General features: G+C 34.7%; 1 protein-coding gene and 1 pseudogene across 2 annotated transcripts in view; one reads left to right on the top strand and one right to left on the bottom strand.

The window, feature by feature from the left end:
• Positions 1 to 4,907: 4,907 nt before the first annotated feature.
• On the bottom strand, positions 4,908 to 12,077 carry LOC107016700 (annotated as a pseudogene).
• An 8,062-nt stretch (positions 12,078 to 20,139) lies between these two features.
• LOC107018417 (trihelix transcription factor ASR3-like) overlaps positions 20,140 to 24,320 on the top strand; it is a 10,085-nt gene continuing 5,904 nt past the window's right edge. The window contains exons 1-2 of one of the 2 annotated variants that reach the window (XM_015218895.2): positions 20,140 to 20,907; positions 23,567 to 23,608. In XM_015218895.2, the coding sequence (XP_015074381.1) occupies positions 20,292 to 20,907; positions 23,567 to 23,608 (658 nt within the window). In that variant the 5' untranslated portion in view covers positions 20,140 to 20,291. The remainder of the gene's footprint in view (positions 20,908 to 23,566; positions 23,609 to 24,320) is intronic. The other variant, XM_015218894.2, reaches the window with a different exon arrangement.

Here is a 24,320-nt window from a genome sequence, read left to right as displayed (position 1 = left end):
AACTCATGTTGAATTGATTAGGATTGATGCAATTGACTTAGTGCTTGTGTTAGCTACTGTTATAATGATATTATCACACTTATTGATGTATGAATTTGGTTTTTTAATGGTAAGAGAATGGATGATGGCTTTTGAAGGAGAACTGGTAAGACTTTGTGATCTTGAACCTTTACTTCAATTGTGATGGCTTGTACTTGGTGATGAAGTGTATTGTGATTCTATTAAGCACGTGTTCGTATGACGATGCAATTTAAATGTCTTTATTATGTTAAGGGGTAAGATTATGTTTAAGATGTAATGATATAAGGTTGGTTATGAATTGTCTATGTGCCTTATTATGACATGATGATGATAATGTGTTAATCTCACATATGAGGGTTGTATTGAAAGGATATTCTCATGAAATTCCTAATGATCTAATGACTATGACTATATAAGGGGTTAGTCTCCTATGACCTAAACTAAGTTATGATTGTTAAAGGAAAACTTAAAGATATTTCAAAAAGGACTCTAGCTTAGCATCGAGTGAACTAGTAGTGAGGAGTGTACCTTCCCAAGTAGGGAAGGTAGGTTCACTATTGTACTCATGATATTGGAGACTATAATGCAATGTGCATAAAAAATGTCCCAATTATATCTCCTAGTTCTTTAACTATGTTGCCCCAATAGGAATACTAGTTAGTGGATCCTCCTAGAATGATATGTTCATGTTTTGGTACTACTTTGTCAAGTAGTCCACCTTCTTTCAGTGTAGGATTTCATGACACCGGATTCCATATTTAGCTCTTGTGTCTATGTCAGTTAAGGCAAGTGTTCCCCAAAAGTAAAATGAAGTAATGAAGTGAACACTAACTAGGGTGACTTAAGGGGTATGACTTAGTCTAGGTAGGGGTATGGGACTCTACCTATATACTACACTAGTTGGCCTTGAGGGAAGTCCTAGAAGGTTGTTCTTATGTCTTATAAAGTAAATGTTATGCATATGTTGACTTTACATGTTGATGATACTATATGATGTTAGTTTCACTTATGAACATGTTACTGGTCTATATTGCTAAATATGATGGCGACTACCCTTGATGCTATGTTATGTGAGATTAGACATTACTTATGGTCCTTTGTTGGGTTTACCTGGTTGAGTAAGGTTATGGGGCTTAACTTGGTCATTGAACGTATAGAATTGATGGTGGGTTAGGAGCAAGGGTCTTGCATATGATGTAATGTTATAATCTCTTATTCATGCTTTGTTGTTATAATATGATGTTGGAGTTGTTTTGATTATGTACTCAAGTATGCTAATATACATGTTGACTTGGTTATACATTGATGATGTTGATCTTGCGTTGTGTATGGTTTTGTCTTAAGGAATATGTAACCATTGGTTTATATGGGTTCTTGTTTCTTCATAAGGATTTTCAAAGTGACTAAGCATGGTTTTGAACAAATGTCCACTTTAGCATGATTTCAAATGTTCTATGTGCATGTTCCATACTTAGTACAAGTGTGTACTAACCCATATTTGTGATATTTCTACACTTGTGTAGTTTCCGACTGTTGAGCTTCTAGAGGGCAATTTGAATAAGACTTGGATTCTCATTCTCCAAGTTTGGTAGGTCCTCACCTTCTAAGGAAGATGCCACTATCTACATAGTTGATAGTTGCTTTAGTCTTAAAGACAATTTAGTTCCTTCTCTTTCATTTGAAGACTATTATTCTATATGCACATATGTAGCTTTTGTTGTAATGAAGTAAGGGCTATGCCCGAATGTTGTACTCGATTTAGATGGTTTAAATGTGAGACATTTTCTATTAGACTACCTTTATAAATTATATATGTGAACTAAAAGTAGAATCCTATATAATACTTCCCATGTGAGGATTCTATGTATATATAATGTGTAAGCGAGAGGTCTATGTAAACCTCACAATATAGATGTATATGAAAGTTTTATATTTTCCGCAATTTAACCTATGATATGTTATGACGAATTCTAAGAGATTAGTATTAATCCTCTCCGAGGACGACGACGCCGGTTACGTCTAGGGGGTGCTCCCCGGATGTGACAATATTTTTCTCTTTTTTTTTCAAACTTGCAGTCCATAATATTCTAACAAAATGTGCACTTTTTATTTTTATAATTAACTGAATCAAAATACATTAACTTTATATATATATATATATATATATATATATATATATATATATATATATTCCTTGCACGGGCCCAACATTTTGTGTTGATAAGTGATTATTGATCCTATGATGTTCTGCATAGTCACTTGGTGCTACAAAAAGATAGTAAACAAAAAGTAATATAGCATATGCATAAGCATAAAATTTAATGCAACGATCATATGCAATTACCTAGCTCCAATCTAGTCAAAGTAGGGACAATCCTCAATATCAAAACTTTTACTAAGTAGCATTCAATATCACAGAGATGTAGTAACATAAACATGCTCAATGTACAATCAAGTTAGAATATCTATAAATAAACTTAAGTAATGTGTGCCTCATATAGAAGGTTGTGTTATTTTTTGGCGATGACAATGTTTGCTAAGAAATAAACATGACCAACTTCAATAGTTGTCCTGACCATTTCTAGCACTCTTATACTCTTCTTTTATGAGAAGATTTGAAGAAGTGAATATTATAAAAGTTTCTTGAAGGACAATTGAGGAATAGAACAAAGGGTTCTTTCAAAATGTCTTCAATTTAAAAGATCCGAAGATTAAATCTTTGTAGAATCCAAAATTTAGTTTGTGTTGATATTTTCACTCTTATGTATAATCCAATGGATGGAAAGCAAGTTGTTTCCATGACTTCACTTGCACATACCCAACCTTCCCCATAGAGTGACAGTTGTCTTTAATTTCATGTACTCCTTCGTAACTGTTTCTCTGAAAATAGTACACCAAAAAAAATTCTCAAACAAATAAAAAAGAAGCATGTCATGTAGAAGCTAGTTTGTACATACCATCCCAATGGTAGAAGAACCTTATATATTAAAATAGTGCATTAAATTTAAAAGTTATACATGCAAGCAAGATGACACCAGAACACATGCAGTCTTATTCAATCCATATTCTAAGCAACATATATAACATTATCAATATTATAAAAGAGGCATTAGAGATATTAAATAATCAACATAAACACAATTCATATTTAATATAAGGGATACTAAATAAGCATCACGAACACAATTCTTTTGGTTGTTTTAATTCTTTCTAGGAAATAAGCAATATATTGTTTCTCACTACCTCGATAAAATATCAACCAACATAAAGAAGTACTGTCAGGGATTCTTTACAACCGCACACAACCAAAAGATATTAAATAAAATAGAGTATATAAACCACATACCAAAAGGACAAAATAGCGAAGTATAGATGTATTCTAGGCTGTTGGATGAGCAAAGCACATTCACATATTTGAACATAACTTTTGAATATTTAAGATTCCAATACAGGAAAAAAAAACAAATCAATGATTTACCTGTCAACCATCTTGCCACTCTGATGATACAATTCATGTGGTGTAATTCTGCTTTGTGTTCTTTCAAAGAACGGAAACCCAAGTTGTCTAGTGATTCTTCTTCATAGGAGATCTAACCTGTTTTTTTGTTCACATCAGGAATAACAATATGACAAATCACCAGCACCCAAAAAAAACCTTTGTATCATATCTCGATAAGGCTCGTGGATCCATCAACCATTCATTATACACTCATCTTTNTTTGTGTTGATAAGTGATTATTGATCCTATGATGTTCTGCATAGTCACTTGGTGCTACAAAAAGATAGTAAACAAAAAGTAATATAGCATATGCATAAGCATAAAATTTAATGCAACGATCATATGCAATTACCTAGCTCCAATCTAGTCAAAGTAGGGACAATCCTCAATATCAAAACTTTTACTAAGTAGCATTCAATATCACAGAGATGTAGTAACATAAACATGCTCAATGTACAATCAAGTTAGAATATCTATAAATAAACTTAAGTAATGTGTGCCTCATATAGAAGGTTGTGTTATTTTTTGGCGATGACAATGTTTGCTAAGAAATAAACATGACCAACTTCAATAGTTGTCCTGACCATTTCTAGCACTCTTATACTCTTCTTTTATGAGAAGATTTGAAGAAGTGAATATTATAAAAGTTTCTTGAAGGACAATTGAGGAATAGAACAAAGGGTTCTTTCAAAATGTCTTCAATTTAAAAGATCCGAAGATTAAATCTTTGTAGAATCCAAAATTTAGTTTGTGTTGATATTTTCACTCTTATGTATAATCCAATGGATGGAAAGCAAGTTGTTTCCATGACTTCACTTGCACATACCCAACCTTCCCCATAGAGTGACAGTTGTCTTTAATTTCATGTACTCCTTCGTAACTGTTTCTCTGAAAATAGTACACCAAAAAAAATTCTCAAACAAATAAAAAAGAAGCATGTCATGTAGAAGCTAGTTTGTACATACCATCCCAATGGTAGAAGAACCTTATATATTAAAATAGTGCATTAAATTTAAAAGTTATACATGCAAGCAAGATGACACCAGAACACATGCAGTCTTATTCAATCCATATTCTAAGCAACATATATAACATTATCAATATTATAAAAGAGGCATTAGAGATATTAAATAATCAACATAAACACAATTCATATTTAATATAAGGGATACTAAATAAGCATCACGAACACAATTCTTTTGGTTGTTTTAATTCTTTCTAGGAAATAAGCAATATATTGTTTCTCACTACCTCGATAAAATATCAACCAACATAAAGAAGTACTGTCAGGGATTCTTTACAACCGCACACAACCAAAAGATATTAAATAAAATAGAGTATATAAACCACATACCAAAAGGACAAAATAGCGAAGTATAGATGTATTCTAGGCTGTTGGATGAGCAAAGCACATTCACATATTTGAACATAACTTTTGAATATTTAAGATTCCAATACAGGAAAAAAAAACAAATCAATGATTTACCTGTCAACCATCTTGCCACTCTGATGATACAATTCATGTGGTGTAATTCTGCTTTGTGTTCTTTCAAAGAACGGAAACCCAAGTTGTCTAGTGATTCTTCTTCATAGGAGATCTAACCTGTTTTTTTGTTCACATCAGGAATAACAATATGACAAATCACCAGCACCCAAAAAAAACCTTTGTATCATATCTCGATAAGGCTCGTGGATCCATCAACCATTCATTATACACTCATCTTTAAAGTTGAATCCTTTAATAGATTTCTTCGAGTTAAGAGCGGGGTCACTTAATTCCTTCACATCATTGGAAGTATCACCTACTTATTGTGCTCTGTCTCTTTTTTCTACCTTTGTCACAACATGTCTGTATCCAACACCTGCTATTGAACATTTGAAAAACTCCATGGAGTTGCATGTTAAGGTGTATGTTTTGATTGAGTATGTGTTGACCTACGTAAGCCCCTTATTAAGATTAGATGTTCTGGAATGATCTGGCTTATTTGTTTCCTCATGGTACATCTTGTGACCTTGATTGATGAATATGCGCTGTAAAACCTTCACAATTTCAATAAACACATATAGTGTAATTGGAATCAAGTAACCCTACAACATAAGGGTTGTAAGGAAATGCAAAAATCCAACCAGCGAAACTCTTTGGGATCTTAAAAGACATTTTCTTGTCTAGTTAAGCTACCACCTCCTTAGTTCCCACCAGAAATGTCATTTTTAGTTTTAATCCCAAAAAATATAGATCCAATAAAAGTTATTGTAATCAAGGTACCAGAAAGAACATATATTTAATCCATCTTTTTCTCAATCCCACTCCTCTTAGAAAGAGGATCTGTAGAACTATGCATAATTTTATTTGTCATGACCAGAAAAAATAACCACACCATAAAGTATTGTGTAGCTTGGAACTTCGCAAAAGTATTTGTTGCACTAAAAGAGGGTTCTGTTGATAATCATAATACAACGTTCAAATGAAAGTATAATGATCTTCATTTGCATCTTCACACTTAAACAATAACTTTAAAAGTTTGAGAACCATTGTCTTGCACAGGGGATGTGATATTTAATGCATGCTTCACCTTAAGGTTTGTCTATCCATCACCATTAGGGGTTTCAATATAATATATCCCATCCTCGTAGCTGGATGAAAGCAAAAGGAAATCAGTTGGTTCCTTGTACACCTTAATAAGATCACCAACTCGTAAATGGTTATATCTAGTCCCTTGGAAAGTATTATTTTCAGTGTATACGTTTACTTTTCGGATATTGTATCTAATATCATGAAAAATATCACACAAAAAGAACTAAAATTTTACAAAGAAGGACCAACGAATATATTCCTGAACTTGCTTACAACTAACTAAAAGCATGTCAAGTTGCAAATATTTTTTTTTGTCAAACTACAAGTGTCACAACCGAAATCTAGACCCCAGACGAGACAGGCGTCGTTGAACCCTCAGAAGTCACAGACAAGCCTACACACGTCATTCTTACTTCATCTAGGTTAACTTTAGCGGAAAATTTGAACTTTTTGTCTTCTTACTTCATGCTAAACATTTTAAACTTAACATTATAGGCGTTCACAAATCAATCATCTAATATAGAGATAATCAAATGAATGAAACAATTCATAATTGCGTGAAACGTACTTTTGCCAAAACGACACCAATACAAAGTACGAAATGAAAGTGGAAAGAAACACTAGTGGAACATGCTCCACTAGCTAAAGCTACATCTAAGCTAGATAATAACGGTAGACATCCTTGAAAGCATGAGGGCCTACCAAGTCCAGATGAAAGCTCCACGTCCGCATAGCAGCAACATCAACCTGTAAGCTCTAGCGTCCACCTGTGCCTGCACCTAAAAATATAGAGCAGTATGGGATTAGTACAAACTTGTACTAAATATGGGTATATGCAAGCACACACCAAGGACATGCCTGAGAAGGAATAGCTCTTTCCTAACAACATGACTTATGGAAAGTCAAGTCAGTGGACTTGCCAAATTTGGATTAGGAAAGTCAATGGACCTGCCATATTTGGATTTGGAAAGTCATGCCATGAGTGTAACATGCATCATGAAACTTATCATTTTGCAAATAGCACATAACATATTTCACATATCATATCACGTAGTTCATATCATTTTTTCATATGCCATGAGAACTTGGGATCATGGACTTGACGTTAGGACATCCCAAAATGAGGGTTCAACATATGGGACCTCAATTACGGAGCCTTCTTTAGCAAACACAGAGTCTGCTTCATTCATTCATACGTACTTCATCTCATTTCGTTCATAGGCTAGTGTGAACACCAGCTATACCTAGGATATAGTTTAAGACTTTCATCGGGTTTGTTGTGCAATGATCAAGAATAACCTAGTGTCATTACTTGAGTCTAGCTCACCTGTTGATTATCCTATCCTAACACCTTTGGTATCGTTCATTTCATTATGTGCATCATTTGAGGCTGGCCTCATTCATTCTTTGGGAACTTTCTTTAACCGACATAGATCATGTGAGCATTATGAAATTTAGTGTCATCAAACTCCACACCAAAAATAGGTGGAATCACCGGCCAAAATGACCTAAAACATGATAGCGTACATGGGAATTGAACCCCGCCAGATCCCCATATTGGCAGTATAGGTTCGAAAACTAAGAGATATAAGGAGACCCATACCCGGCATGCCTGACAGTCTCATCTCATTAGAGTTACGTGAACCTCCGTCCTTCCCGAAAAAAGGCATCACCACTCATAGCTAGTCTATTGGTACTCAGTATAAAGTTCCATTACATTCAACTCATACGTCATGGAAGCTGGCTTCTAGTATGAGGACATCATAGCTCAATAGATGATTTCTCATCTCATCATTAGTATTAAGTGTGTTAATCTCAATACTTTCATTAGAATGTTCATAGAGACTGGTCTCTTCATTTACTTTACACTCTCATAGGTGAGTACGTTTTGGTAACATTTACTTAGGCTCATTTGAGATTGCTCTCATATTTTCCATTAGCCTCATATCATGTTGTCACCACATTCATTAACATTAGCACATTTGCTCTTCATAATTACTCACCTCTTTTTACGTGAATGTTTATTTCATCATATGTCAATGCACTTGGCCATTTGTGTGTTTCGCACTCTTACTTAACCCTTCTATGGTTTCATCGCTTCATTGTTCATTTCGTCATATGTCAATGCACTTGGCCATTTAGTGTATCTTACACTCGTGCTTAACCCTTCTAGGGTTTCATCATTTCATTATATACATCTTAGGTTCGCTTATTTTTAATCGTATGCTAGACTTATGGGTCTATACATACAAGCCATGAGGCTTCATTCATAGTTTGTTAAGTGACTCATATCTTCCTAAGATTATGTAGTACAAGACTTATGTATCTTGTATGTATGCCAAGATCTCGATTTTGATCTAAGTAGGTGGCATTATTCTTGAACATTTAATTCACGTATGATTTATGTATCAATACGAAAATTTGGGTAAGGGAACCCAAGTTCGAATTCCTTGGATAACACTTACATTTTTCCTTGATTTTATTTTTAGTCCTCATGACATTGCGACCCTAGATCAAGCCCCAACATCAACATTTCTTTTTAGTTACTTTTCTTTAGAAATTCTCTCCTTTGGCAGAGGGGTTGTGGGTTCGAACCCCCACAACCCCTTTTATTTCTTTATGTATTTCTCCTTGACTATCTCGCATTAACAATGAGGTTGTCGGATCAAACCCCCACAGCCTCACTTTATTTTTTATTGTAATTCTCCTTTACTGCCTAGAGGTCGTGGGTTCAATTCCCACGCCTCACATTTCTTTTATTTGCATTTTTAATTCTTTTTAAATCTGCCTAAGAGGTCGTGGGTTCGAATCTAATGCCTCACATCCCTTTTCTTTTCATTTTTCCTTTCTCCTTTACTGCCTGAGAGGTTGTGGGTTCGAATCCCACTCCTCTCATTTCTTTTCTTTTTCATTTTTTCCTTTCTCCTTTACTGTCTAAGAGGTTGTGGGTTCGAATCCCACTCCTCTCATTTCTTTTCTTTTCATTTTTCATTTTCCAGCCAAGGTCATAGGTTCGAGTCCCACATGCCACATTCCATTTTTCTCACCTTTTTTCATTGATTTTCAACATGGTCAGGTCACGGGTTCAATCCCCAGTGATCTCACATATTTTAGTTCATTGTTTCATAGCATGAAATTCTCCTTAGCTTGGCCGAAACTCATTAACAAGCTGCTTGAAATTTTTGCAGCCTATTTTCTCACTTCTTTCACATTAATTGTATAGACGTTTTAATTAGTTTTTTAGTGAGTTATTTAGGTGCATTTTCAAGATTTCATTCAATAAAGAATTGCACTCAAATCAGCATATTTACATCACTTATGAACATCACGATTTATATAAGTTTGTGCACGTAAGAACACAACCATAACATGTTATTTTTGAACCTCAAACCAAAGGAGTCACGGCTACATTGTACACACGTACAATTCTTTTCGGAAAAACATAGGTTGTCATTCATATGATTCCAAACAACATTCACGAACATATTAAATACAAAAACACAGTACATGTCTAATATCTACCAGCAAATATACCCAACCTACGAATCAATGGTAGCTAGTGACAGGGACATACAACGTAAACAATCCTAGTTTTCAGATTAGATTTGACTGAATCTTAAGGGGTCTCTTGGGAAAGGGACAAAGAGAGAAGAGAACCCATATAAACCCTTGACTTGCTGCCCAAAAACTCCTCCCAAGAACACGTTTAGGCCTCCTCAATGTCAACTCCACTCGAATGACAACCTCCCTTAGCCTAGTATGCGATTAACGTTTGTTTTCTTGTGATTTCGTGTGAGTTCTTCAAGTGTGAAGAACTTGGTTTATTTTTATGCTTTTGTATCTTATTTTGGAAGAGAATTTCGTGTGAAATAACAAGGGAGATTAAGCGTGAGAGTTGAGAGATAGACGTGAGAGAGTAAGGGTTTTATTATGCTTAGGAGTCTAGTTTAGGACTTAGTCAAATAAGGTTTACTTAATTATTAAAAAAACTAATTTTTATTTTATTTTAAATCAGCTAATGAATAATAATTATTAATTAATTATAATAATTTAATAGCTTAAATAAAAATCACATTAATTCATTGCTTCCACCTAGGTTCGAACGGGGTGAAGCAAGACTTCACTTCAAGAGCTCAATTCGACTCTCTCTTCCCAAATTTCCCCTCCACTTTATTAATTAAATAATTAATTACATATTTAGAATAATTACAATACTACCATTATCATGGAAAAAGACTATTTTACCCCTAGACCCTCCAAACCTAAGATTTCCTCTTTTTAAGTCCGGTAAAGACTCCTTCGAGTAAATCTTCGTAGTCGAAAGCCATACATGGTTGGTCCCAACCTAACCTAGCTCAACTAACTCCCCAAGTTAGTTGGCTTGGATGTAGAAAGGGTTCTGAAGTCTATTTCTATGCGCATTAATCCGTGTGAACCCTGGTCTAATCATAGGCATTCTTGACACATTAAGTATCACTTAATATATCCATTTTTAGGGTTGTTACATTATCCCCCCCCCTTAGAAACATTCATCCCCGAATGACACTACTCTTTACTAACAATAAGTAAGTCATCTATAGGACGTATGCATACATAGGTAATTCAATACTCCCCATTGTTGAATATATGATTCACATATTAACATGATGGTGCACATCCTTGAAAACTACCAGTAGCTTCACATTAATAGACTGAGGAACTCTTTCCTAAACTAGTCTCATCAAAGCATAGAATATAAGATACATAGAAGTCATACAAATCAGCAACCAACATGATGACTCAAATATATTAGCCTCATACTAGTGCATAAACACCATACACAGTCAAATACATGAAGGACTAATTAAGGTAACCCACCCCGAGACTTCACCAGAAGTGCCTTCCCCTGCACCCCTAGACTTGAGTGTCAAGAATCGTTGCCTCCTTGTAGCCTCTTCACTTGGACCATTAGACTGAACTCTCTCCTTCCCTTGTTCTTGACTTCTCCTAATCGGACAATCCTTCACCAGGTGACCCGGTTTGACATAACTATATCAAGAATTAGTTCCCATCATACACTCTCCTCCATGTAGTTTGCCACACTTCCTGCAAGGTGGTCTCACCTGAGGTGTATCTACTTCATTGTTTCTCTTAACTCTGGACTCGAAATTCATATCATGGCGACCCTTAGATGTACTTGACTCCCCTTGGTGAGAGAGTCCCTTCTTAAACCTGGGCTTATCCGTGATTTCAGTACTACTCTTCCTTGACAAATTCTCCTCAGCTTGCCTTGACATGTTCCCTACCCTAGTGTGTTTCCTCTTTCTGTTTTCATCCACTTGCTGAACATGGACCATAAGCCTTGAAAGGCCCATGTTGTCATGCAGCATAGACGCCCTACTCTCCTTCTCGATATCCTCAGCAATTCCTGCCAAGAATCTACTCATCTCGTCGCTGCTGTTAGACACAAGAGAAGTGGCATACCTGGATAATTTCACAAACTTCAGAGAATACTCTATGACTGTCATCGATCCCTATCTAAGGTTGATAAACTCCTCAACCTTGGCATCCCTCATCTCCCTAGGGAAACATCTCTCCAGGAAAGCTGTCTTAAACAGCTCCCAAGTGATCGAAACTCCGCCCAACGCTCGGCTATCCTGCCACATCTTGCTCCAAGTTTGTGCAACATCCTTCAGTTGATAGGAAGCCAACTCTACTTTCTCAGTATCTGTGGCCCCCATAGCCACCAAAATATTATGAACCTCATCCAAAAACTCCTAGGGATCCTCTGAAGTGTTAGACCCTGTGAAAATAGGAGGATTCATCCTCGTGAAATCCCACAATCTATCAGCCATACTGCAAACCGGTAGATTCTCTCTCTGGACATTTTTGCCGATTGACCTGGTCAGTCATGGCTTGAGCTTGCATGGTGATGGTCTGTGCCATCTGGGCCAGATATGCCCTCACCTCAGCATCAGTCAACCCAGCAGGGTTAGCTGGCATGGCTACTCCTTCAGCTGGAGCCTAGGCTGGAACTTGATTGTCTCTAGCAGCTGATACTTTGCTCCTCTGACCAATAGTTCTCCTAGTGTTCATTCTCTGTAAACAACAGGGATTTATGTTAGACACGCTCATAACATCATGAAAGTCAAACATTAGGAAAGGCATGATAAGATTAGAAGAAGCAAAATTTTCCTATGCATCATGCAGTCTCTTATTCAGGATAGTGGTGCACTTCACTACCATGACTTAGAAACTACTCAATGTGGTTTATGTGAACTTATTATCCTCGGAATTTAACCTAGCTCTCTAATACAAACTTTGTCAAGAATGAAATCTAGACCCAGATGAGACCGGCGTCGTTGACCTCTCAGAGGTCGCAGACAAGCCTACATACGTCATTCTTACTTCATCTAGGTTAATTTTAGTGGAAAATTTGAAATTTTTGTCTTCTTACTTCATGTTAAACATATTCAACTTAACATTATAGGCTTTCACAAATCAACAATCTAATATAGAGATAATCAAATGAAAAAAACAGTTCATAATTACCTTAAACGTATTTTTGCCAAAACGGCACCAATACAAAGTACGAAATGAAAGTGCAAAGTAACACTAGCGGAACATGCTCCACTAGCTAAAGCCTAAATCTATGCTAGATAATAACGGTAGGACATCCTCGAAAGCATGAGGGCCTAAAAAGTTCAGATGAAAGCTCCACGTCCGAATAGTGGCAACGTCAACCTGTAAGCTCTAGCGTCCACCTGTGCATACACCTAAAAGTATATAGTAGTATGGAATTAGTACACACCTGTACTAAATATGTGTATATGCAAGCACACACCAAGGACATGCCTGAGAAGGAATAGCTCTTTCCTAACAACATGATTTATGGAAAGTCAAGTCAATGGACTTGTCAAATTTGGATTAGGAAAGTCAACGGACCTGCCAAATTTGGATTTGGAAAGTCATGTAATGAGTGTAACATGCATCATTAAACTTATCATTTTGCAAACAACACATAACATATTTCACATATCATATCACGTAGTTCATATCGTTCTTTCATATGCCATGAGACCTTATGATCATGGACTTGACGTTAGGACTTCTCAAAATGAGGGCTCAACATATGGGACCTCAACTAGGGAGCCTTCTTTAGAAAACATAGAGTCTGCTTCATTCATTCATACGTACTTCATCTCATTTCGTTCATAGGCTAGTGTGAACACCAGCTATACCTAGGATATAGTTTAAGACTTTCATAGGGTTTGCAATGCAATGATCAAGAATAACCTAGTGTCATTACTTGAGTCTAGCTCACCTGTTAATTATCCTATCCTAACATCTTTGGTATCGGTCATTTCATTATGTGCATCATTTGAGGATGGCCTCATTCATTCTTTGGGAACTTTAACTTTAACCGACATAGATCATGTGAGCATTATGAAATTTAGTGCCATCAAACTCCACACCAAAAAGAGGTGGAATCACCGGCCAAAGTGACCTAAAACATGATAGCGTACATGGGAATTGAACCCCGCCAGATCCCCATATTGGCAGTATAGGTTCGAAGACTAAGAGATATAAGGAGACCCATACCCGACATGCCTGACAGTCTCATCTCATTAGAGTTACGTGAACCTCCGTCCTTCCCGAAAAAAGGCATCACCGCTCATAGCTAGTCTATCGGTGCTCATTATAAAGTTCCATTACATTCAATTCATACGTCATGCAAGCTGGCTTCTAGTATGAGGACATCATAGCTCAATAGATGATTTCTCATCTCATCATTAGTATTAAGTGTGTTAATCTCAATACTTTCATTAGAATGTTCATAGAGACTGGTCTCTTCATTAACTTTACACTCTCATAGGTGAGTACGTTTTGGTAACATTTACTTAGGCTCATTTGATATTGCTCTCATATTTTCCATTAGCCTCATATCATGTTGTCACCACATTCACTAACATTAGCACATTTGCTCTTCATAATTACTCACCCCTTTTTACGTGAATATTTATTTCATAATATGCCAATGCACTTGGCCATTTGTGTGTTTCACACTCTTACTTAAACCTTCTAGGGTTTTATCGTTTCATTGTTCAATTCAACATTTCATTGTTCATTTCGTCATATGCCAATGCACTTGGCCATTTAGTGTATCTTACACTCATGATTAACCCTTCTAGGGTTTCATCATTTCATTACATACATCTTAGGTTCACTTGTTTTTAGTCCTCATGACATTGGGACCCTAGATCGAGCCCCAACATCAACATTTCTTTTTAGTTACTTTTCTTTAGAAATTCTCTCCTTTGGCCGAGGGTTTGTGGGTTCGAACCCCCACAACCCCTTTTATTTCTTTATTTATTTCTCCTTGACTATCTCGCATTGACAATGAGGTTGTGGGATCAAACCCCCACAGCCTCACTTTATCATTTTATTGTAATTCTCCTTTACTGCCTAGAGGTCGTGGGTTCAATTCCCACGCCTCACATTTCTTTTATTTGCATTTTTAATTCGCCTTAAATCTGCCTTATAGGTCGTGGGTTCGAATCCCACGCCTCACATTCCTTTTCTTTTCATTTTTCCTTCCTCCTTTACTGCCTGAGAGGTTGTGGGTTCGAATACCACTCCTCTCATTTCTTTTCTTTTTCATTTTTTCCTTTCTCCTTTACTGTCTGAGAGGTTGTGGGTTCGAATCTCACTCCTCTCATTTCTTTTCTTTTTATTTTTCATTTTCCAGCCAAGGTCATAGGTTCGAGTCCCACATGCCACATTCCCTTTTTCTCTCCTTTTTTCATTGATTTTCAACATGGTGAGGTCACGGGTTCAATCCTTAGTGATCTCACATATTTTAGTTGATTGTTTCATAGCATGAAATTCTCCTTAGCTTGGCCGAAACTCATTAACAAGCTGCTGGATATTTTTGCAGCCTATTTTCTCACTTCTTTCAAATTAAATGTTTAGACGTTTTAAGTAGTTTTGTAGTGAGTTCTTTAGGTGCATTTTCAAGATTTCATTCAATAAAGAATTTCACTCAAATCAGCATATTTACATCACTTATTAACATCTCGATTAATATAAGTTTGTGCACGTAAGAACACAACCATAACTCGAATGACAACCTCCTTTAGCCTAGTGTGCGATTTAACGTTTGCTTCCTTGTGATTTTGTGTGAGTTCTTCAAGTATGAAGAACTTGGCTTATTTTTCTGCTTTTTTATCTTATTTTGACAGAGAATTTCTTGTGAAATAACAAGGGAGATTGAGCGTGAGAGTTGAGAGATAGACGTGAGAGAGTAGGGGCTTTATTAGGCTTAGGAGTCTGTTTAGGACTTAGTCAAATAAGGTTTACTTAATTATTAAAAATCTAATTTTTATTTTATTTTAAATCATCTAATGAATAATAATAATTAATTAATTATATTAATTCAATAGCTTAAATAAAAATCACATTAATTCATTGTTTCCACCTAGGTTTGAACCCAGGTGACGCAAGACTTCACTTCAAGAGCTCAATTTCGGTTCTCTCTCCCCAAATTTCCCTCCACCTTATTCATTAAATAATTAATTATATATTTAGGGTAATTACTTTTTTACCCTTAGCCTAGAAAAATACCATTTTAGCCCTAGACCCTCCAAACCTAAGATTTTCTCTTTTTAGGTCCGGTAAAGACTCCTTTGAGTAAATCTTTGTATTCGAGAGCCTTACATGGTTGGACCAAACCTTTCCTAGCTCAACTAACTCCCCAGGTTAGTTGGATTGGATGTAGCAAGGGTTCCGAAGTCTGGTTCTACGGGCATCAATCCGTGTGAACCCTGGTCTAATCATAGGCATTCTTGACACATTAAGTATCACTTAGTATTTCCATTTTTAGGTTTGTTACAACAAGAAAAAAAGGCATGCCAACATGGACTAAGAGCAAACTATTGATTAAAAAGTAAGAGCACAACCTTGAAAACACAACTAACAACATTAGAGAATCCTAGCGATGTTTCTTCGACATGACATTCAGATCACCCACATTATATTACATCTGATTTTACATCTGAGATACATGCATTTTTCGTCAATAATTAAGTGAGGGTATGGTGATTCTCTTGGATATTGCTTCAAAGCTACATGTAGTATTTTTTTTTAAAGAAAAATTATGTAGTACATTTATGGTGTGAAACAAATGTGTGTGCGTGCGTGCGTGCGCGTGCTTGTGTTTGGTGGATAGTAACATATAAAAACTCAATTTGTTGGGAGCGTGCATTGCACGGGTATCACCCAAGAATCTACTTTCCCACAAAGTCCTACCTTAATTAGTCCAAAGACTTTCAAGATTATAAATTCATGAAGAACATGTTCCACACAGAGTATGTTACCTTGAAAACTAACATAAATCAGGATATAATGGTATGATACTACAGGTCAATAAACAAACAAAAAAACCTATAAAACTATGAGAAATTAAACTCCAAATGACACCTAAAAATTAAAATGTCAAGTGAATTTCAGTGATAACATCAAGATAGGAAATCAATATTCTCTGGAATCAATTTAGGATGTTATTTGTACTACCATGTGATGTGTGCGTTCACCAAAAGAATACACTTATTTCATAAAAACTCGAGAAAATCATAGAAAAGAGGCTCAAATTGAAGTGCTTACCGGTAAATAGCAAAACAATCAAAATGAACTCATGAAATAACTTTAAATAGTTATTTCATATTCCCGAATCTCTAGCAAATATCAAACTGAAGAAACATGAAACGATAAGAATTAAAGAAGCCATAAAAATGACTTGCAAACTACCAATATAAACTTTTACAAATCAAAGACTACATTTAAGGTAGTATCGGTTCCAATAGTCTTAAAATATAAAAGATTCATAAAAATTTAGAAAAATATGATGAGAAAGACGGGGAGCTCTATGAATAATACTGATGAAGAACTATATTAAAGTAAAGAGAAATTGAAAAGATTACCGCCACTGTTTAAGAGAGATTTGAAATCTGGGATTGCAAGTTTTTGATCAGTAAGAGAAATGACTAACACTGATGAAGGATGAAATTGAAACAAAGAGAATTTGAAAAGATTACCGCCACTGTTGAAGAGGGATTTGAGATTTGGGGTTGCAAGCTTTTGATCAGTAAAAGGGATCTTGGAAATATGGACACAATTATCCCACGTGTTTAGAGTAGAGAATAGGTAAAATTAAAAGTTAAAGGGTTAATTCGACAAATTTCTTTGCATATTGTGTTAGGATCGGAAATAAGCAGGTGTAAACACGGAAGCTAGCAATGCAAACCTCGAAAGACCATGAGTAAGAAGACAACGAGAAATATACCAAAAGACACAAAGATTTAACGTGGTTCGGTCAATCGACCTACGTCCACAAAGGAGATGAACAATCCACTATAAATATGAGAGTACAAAATACAGAGGGAAACAACCTCAACCAAATTCACTCAGAATATATGGGAGGTTCACACAAGTTATAACGTATCAAGCTTGTGACCCACAAATTTTCCCTCTAACCAAAACTCTCAAAGCCCTTAAGACTACGTTGTGAATGCTGATTAAGTTAGAAGGAACATGCCTCTATTTATAGAGTCCTAAACCTTATCCTACCAGAAAAAGGATTAGTCAATCCAAAACTTTTTCCTAAAAGGAAAACTATTTATGGTAAGAAATTTAGGACAAATAAAACCTAACATATTGTACAACTAATTTCATGCATTGTTAATTCTTTTAACTGCTATTTCTAAATAAGAGGAATATATATATAATTTTAAAAAAATATTTGTTATAAATATATGTTTATTAATAATTATATATTCAAGAAACAACATGCATCTTAAATACCTAAGTACTTAAGTATCATTCACAAAAGACACATATTTTTCAAATATTAACTTTTAATTTTTGAAAGCTAACCTTTATTTTGTAAATTTTAATTTAACTGTGTATTTATATTAATGCAATCAAACAATATGCAAATTTGTGATTGTAATTAATGTTATACTGTATAATTACTTAATTGTTTAATTATATCAACTTCAACTACTCTTTCCGTTTCAAAAATAATTGTCTAATTTCACTTGGAACAACGTTTAAAAAAAGAAAGAAGATTTTTTTATTTTGTGGTTCTAACTTAAAGTTATGTCAAATGTACCAAAATGTCCTTTAATCTTATGGCTTAAACATGCGAAAAGTTAGAACTAAAATTTATCAAAAAAGAAAATGAGTCATTCTGTATAATACAAACTAAAAAAAATAAGATCATTTTTTTAAACGAAAAAAGTATCATATAACTTTTTAAATAGACTATAAAAAAATGAAAATTGCAAAATTATGCATACATCAAAGGTACAATTTCAACTTAAATAAATCCAAATTCATCTTTGAAAAGGTTCCTTGGCCTAATTATTAAATAGGATAATTATGATAAAGACTGAGGAAAGAAAAAAAAAGAGGTAAAGATGACTCTACACATAGTGATGGAGCCACCCCTATTATTGAGAAATATAGCCCTTTTGTGGAGGGAGGGACAACCCACTCATTCCTAACTCCTACACCTTTTTTTTAATAATTAAATATTTATTCTAGTACTTGATTATGGATTAGGGAATTGAGAGGTGGAGGAAGAGAACAAAAGGAAAAGTGGAAAAACTTTTAACTCATATTTTGCTAAGACAAGGTGGATGCCCTTATCCATCTAATTTGACTTCTTTGTATTTTAAATCCATCCCATAATCATTATCACACTTTTCACTTTCTTTCGTCCAAAATATTGCACATTCTAATATTAAAATATTAATTAAAATTTTCTATATTTTAAATTTAAGTAAAAAAAGAAAATGAGAAATCAAGTGTCGAAGAAAGGACAATTATAAGGGCTAAAAATTCGATCGAATGTTATATCAAATTGTATTAGCTTATTATAATTAATAAATTATAAGTAAAAACTTACATTAATTAATAACACAATAAAAAATCTGCATTTATTAATTTGATTTAACTACTAAGACACATGAGTATTTTATTCTTTTACCATTTTGACTGTGTAAAAGATACCAAAATTAGGTATAAAAGTTGCAAAAGATTTATCTCAAATATTAATGCCATAAAATCCGTTTGATTGCATACTACACTAACAGTAATTTTTCTTTCTCTAATTACATAAAGAGGGAGTTAAAGGCTAAGTAGTAGGACGTTGATGTGCATGTTTCGTGAAGGTATTTTTGGAAAAAGCAATAAACAAGTAAACAACAACAAATATTTAATTTTTTGGTTCCACTTTAATTCATTTTAGTGTAAAAGTTCAAAATTATTTAATTAACACCATTTAAATTTATTTATATTTATTAGATATTCATTTTACATTTAATAAGAGAATTTACTATTACCTGAGTGTAGCTAAAGTTAAAAAAAATTAGAATAGTTTTATAAATTCTATTAAAAAATTAAATTTATGAACAAATATTGACCTCACTCATTTGGTAAAACGTATAAAAATAAAGTTAAATAGATTGTGTTAGTAATACTTGCATTTATTATATATATATTATTTGTTATGCATTGTTTGATTTAGTATATTAAAACAAATTGCGTTATATAAAAATATCATCCACAATTATGATATAAAATATGTAAAAAAAATTTTGAGGGATAATTATATGTTTCAGTTTAATCATGCTAATGCATGACGTCGAGAACTAATATATACATTATTTTTGCTAATATATATATATATATATATATATATATATATATATTAAAAAGAATGAATAGTAATGAAAAGAAAAACGCCAATTTCCACGGAAAGGAAAGTGACCTGTTTGAATATTTAGTTGATGGTTTGGTCTTTGTTTAAAATAGTAGCCCTTAGAAATAGGCTTGTGGCCTTATTTGTTATTTACTTATTTTTATTAATATTTGTTAGTGAAAGATGAAATGAGTATAAAGTAAGCAATCTTCTTTATTTTAGAAATTAGATAATTGTAAAAATTATCAGAGACTGATTAAGAAATATGTAAGCGGAGTGATGATTACTATTTAATACCCAAAACCAAAAGGGGCATGAAATATATTTATATTACCATTATTATTATTAAAAAAGAAAAGGGGAAAACACTCTGTTTCTCTTCCCCTCAACGGGCCGTCCTACTCAAAAACGGCGTTTGTCGTAATTCCGTTAACTGACGTGGTTCAAAAAGTAGTATGAAGCTTGAGCGATTGACCCTAATTCCGTCTACCGACTCCGACGGCCGTCTCAACGGCGCCGATGATTCCAACAAAGTTCCCAGGCTTCCTCGTTGGACTAGACAAGAAATTCTTGTACTGATACAGGGGAAAAAGGTTACTGAAAACCGGATCCGTCGAGGACGAACTGGCGTTGTTGAATTAGGTTCACCACAGGTTGAACCCAAGTGGGCTTCTGTTTCTTCCTACTGTAAAAGACATGGGGTTAACCGTGGACCAGTTCAATGCCGAAAGAGATGGAGTAATTTGGCTGGAGATTTTAAGAAGATTAAAGAGTGGGAGTCTCAGATAAAAGAAGAAACCGACTCCTTTTGGGTCATGAGGAATGATTTGAGAAGAGACAAAAAATTACCTGGATTTTTCGATAGGGAAGTCTATGATATTCTTGATCGTGGAAGTGGAGATGCCGATGCCCATGAAGAAGGAGGCTTGGTTTTGGCTTTGGGCTCACAAGTCCTGTTTGATAGTGGGAAAAGTGCTGCATCAGGGGATGATGCCTTGTTTTCTGATTTTGAGCCTGATGAAACTCCTCATAAACCAATCAATGACCCTCCTATTCCTACTCCAATTTCAGGTTTTTTCTTTTTCTTTTTACACATAGTTATAGTGTGTGATTAAATTAATATTGTATTAGTTGTAAATATATTTTCCATATGTGAAAACCACCCCACCCTGAACTCATGTCTTTATGTTTTGTACTTGTATTAGTTTCACACAAACAATTTTATACTGCATATTTACTTTGTTGAATTAGATTCTTCGGTGGAAATAAAATTATTTTTTATGAGATATCTTGTCTTTTAAAGATTTGTGCACATGGGTGGGTGCTCAAAAGTAATAGAATTGATATACCTCTAATGGCGTCTTCAAGTTTAAAGCATTTCTTCTTACAAAGATGAGTACATCTTTTTATTATTCTATTTTGAATAGCAATGGCCTGCCCAATATGAATGCTCTCTTCTGTTACAATCCATTTTCCCAAGTTTATTTTCAGCTTCTATTCTTTAGCATAGAGGTCTTGGTCATTCAGAGACACTTTTAGCAGTTTTTAAACATCCTCTTGTTTGCTTTAAGCTAAGCACTATAGAACTCTCTAGTATTTCACGTACCTTTTCAGTGCACCTTTCATAAGTTTGAACTTCTTCCATTTTCTTTCCATATGGCTATCAGTACTGTTTAGACCCATGTATCAGTCATGATGTGTTGGAACTCAATATATCCTACCAAGTGATTCAGGAACTTGAATGGTTTAAGGACTTCTAGTCTGTACCTCCTCCATTGTGACACATAGCAAAGAATGGTCAGAAAAGTGAGGGTCCGTTAACATCTAGTTCTAGATAAAGGCATCCTACCATACATGCATGATTGACCACTGCCCTGTCAAGTTTACCATCTATATGTGAACTTGTCCATGCAAGAATCTCCCTGTAGGCCTAAGTTCATTTAGGCTAGTAATTCACCATGTCTTCAAAATCCCTGATCTCTGCATCCATGACTTGGGCGCTCGTATCCTTCCCTCTGAGAATAGAGTTGAAGTCCCCCATTATGAGCTGTGAGTTTTTGGACAATAGATTTCAGGTTTTCAATTGCAGACCACAACTCCTTCCTGTCCTCAATTGTATGAAGTCCATATGTGCCAGTAAAACTAATAAGATAGTCTCTGCAATGATTTTAAATAGAGCAGTTAAATGGGCTAATATCCAAGATACTAACCTGAACCACCCCAGTATTCCAGAGTTGCCAGATTCTACCTGTCATTGGCACCGCAATTTGAAAGCCACATCCATCCTGGCATTACCCTCATGGTTATTTGGCTAGCTTTTTGTTGAGTCACTCTATGTTCCACTACAGCAAGTCAGCAATGATATCAACATGCTCCTTTTTTATCACCCTAGGAAATTCCTTGTGCTTATGCAACTTATTAAACCCCCTAACTTATTATTTTTATCAATGCTGCGTAACTTAGGCAGAATTTAATACTGTATGTAGAGTAGTTATGAAGTGTGACTAAGTTTATAATACAACATTTTGCATCTCAAAATATTGTATTAGTTGTGACTATATTTTTTTATATGTGAATCTGTACGACTCGGAACTCAGGTCCCAATATTTTGTGTTTTGTACTAGTACTAGTTTCACTACAAACAATTTTGTACTGCATATTTACTTTGTCATTGTTGGAATTAGAATCTTGGTGGAAATGAAATTATTTATCATTAGATGTCTTGTCTTTACACATTTGTGTACTTGGGTGCCCAAAACAATAGAATTGCACTACAATGGTGATATTATATGCCTCTAATGGTTTTATATCAAGTTTATATCATTTCTTTTTCCGAAGATGATATCTTTTTCTTGTTCTATTTTGAATCGCAATGGACTGCCTAGCAATACAACAATATACCAAGTAAGATTTCGTTAGTGAGGTCTTGGTAGGGTGATGTGTATGCAACACCCCTGCCCTGTGAAGCTATTTATGACAGTCCTCGGTTAAACCAAGGCATATCCAAATCAGTAAGAAAAGGAAATACAGAAGTGAAAAACCATATAGAAAATAATAGTATCAACAACAAATAGTACGATGAACGAAGAAGTAATAATAGGTAAAATATAAAATCGAAGAATTGGGTAATAAGAGAATGATAATAATAATACTAAAAAGAAAAACTTGACAGCACTCAATTTAATTCTCGGCCTTCATATTCCGCTATCTAGGGTTCTGTCCTCAATAAGCTGCAAGTATTTCATGTTTTTATCTAGTCCCCCCCTAATATAAGCTGCAAGTCCACCTTTAGCCTCCGAACATCTCCACAAAGCCCCCGTAGGAACTCTGTCATAAGCTTTTTTTTCTAGGTCAATGAACATATATGATAGTCTCTCTTCCTTTCCCTATACTGCTACATCATAGTAGAATGTCCAGCATGAATCCAATTCAATTATATAGAAAATAAAAATTTAAATTAGGTAATAATATTCATTTTCCTTCCCTCTAGAAAGTACTAAATTTTCTTCATTTTCCTCTACCTCTTCGCTGTGGTGGAATTCAAATTGTTTTGAACTTATTATTTAGGTTCTTTGTAAGTATTTTTGTTTCTCTTCTTTTTTTCTCTCTTCGCTGTTAATACTTTTTGGAGGTGGCCAGCATAACCCTCAATGCTGAGGAATACAAGTTACCCGTTTCAAAAAAAAATAATTTATTTGGTCTTCCTAATTATCTTGATTTTGGATTGCAGAGCAACAACATCAACCACTCTCTCAAGTTTCTCCTACACAAGGTACGTCTATATAATGTTAATTCTGCACACACCGAAAGGTTTCTTTCTTTTAGTTAATTCTATTTGTTTTCTTGTTTTGCCCTGCAAATGTGTGTATTTGGTTAATATTGGGTTATAACTGAGATATGCGGATAACAAAAACTGAAAGAAGTCAGATATATTCATCTGATTGCTTCATTTGTGGTGCTACTATGATTTTTATGAAGTCACACTCTTGGCAAAAGTGAAATATTTGAAGGTTGGATATATAGAGTTATTCTAGTAGATTGGACAATATTTGGTTGAAGGTTGAAGGAAAAAGGGAGACTTTGAATTTTTCCCCAAATTTTCCCAATATTTTATGTGGACAAAAGGCTGGTCATCATTCTATAGACAATTTGAGTAGTAACTTACTACTGCTAGTCCATAAAAATAGCAAGGAGTTTTATTTGCATTTAGCTTTAAGCTATACTCCAACAACCTAATATACATACATATATAGCAAATTCTGTATTTTGTCATTGGTTGCACCATACACAGGAGGCCAAGAAAGCTCTACTTAAACTTGGCTTACTCTGCTGGCTTCCTAGTCATCCGTCATGGTTTTGTACGACTAGGGATGGCAATGTGGCGGGGGGCGGGGCAGAAAGAGCTTAACCTGCAAATTTTTAAGCTTCCATGCTCCGCCTTTCACAACAATTTTTTTCCTTTTCAACCCCTCCCCCCCCCCCCC

The sequence above is a fragment of the Solanum pennellii genome, chromosome 4, assembly GCF_001406875.1.
Source record: "Solanum pennellii chromosome 4, SPENNV200".
Lineage (NCBI taxonomy): Eukaryota > Viridiplantae > Streptophyta > Magnoliopsida > Solanales > Solanaceae > Solanum > Solanum pennellii.
This window is presented reverse-complemented; position numbering and strand designations above follow the sequence as displayed.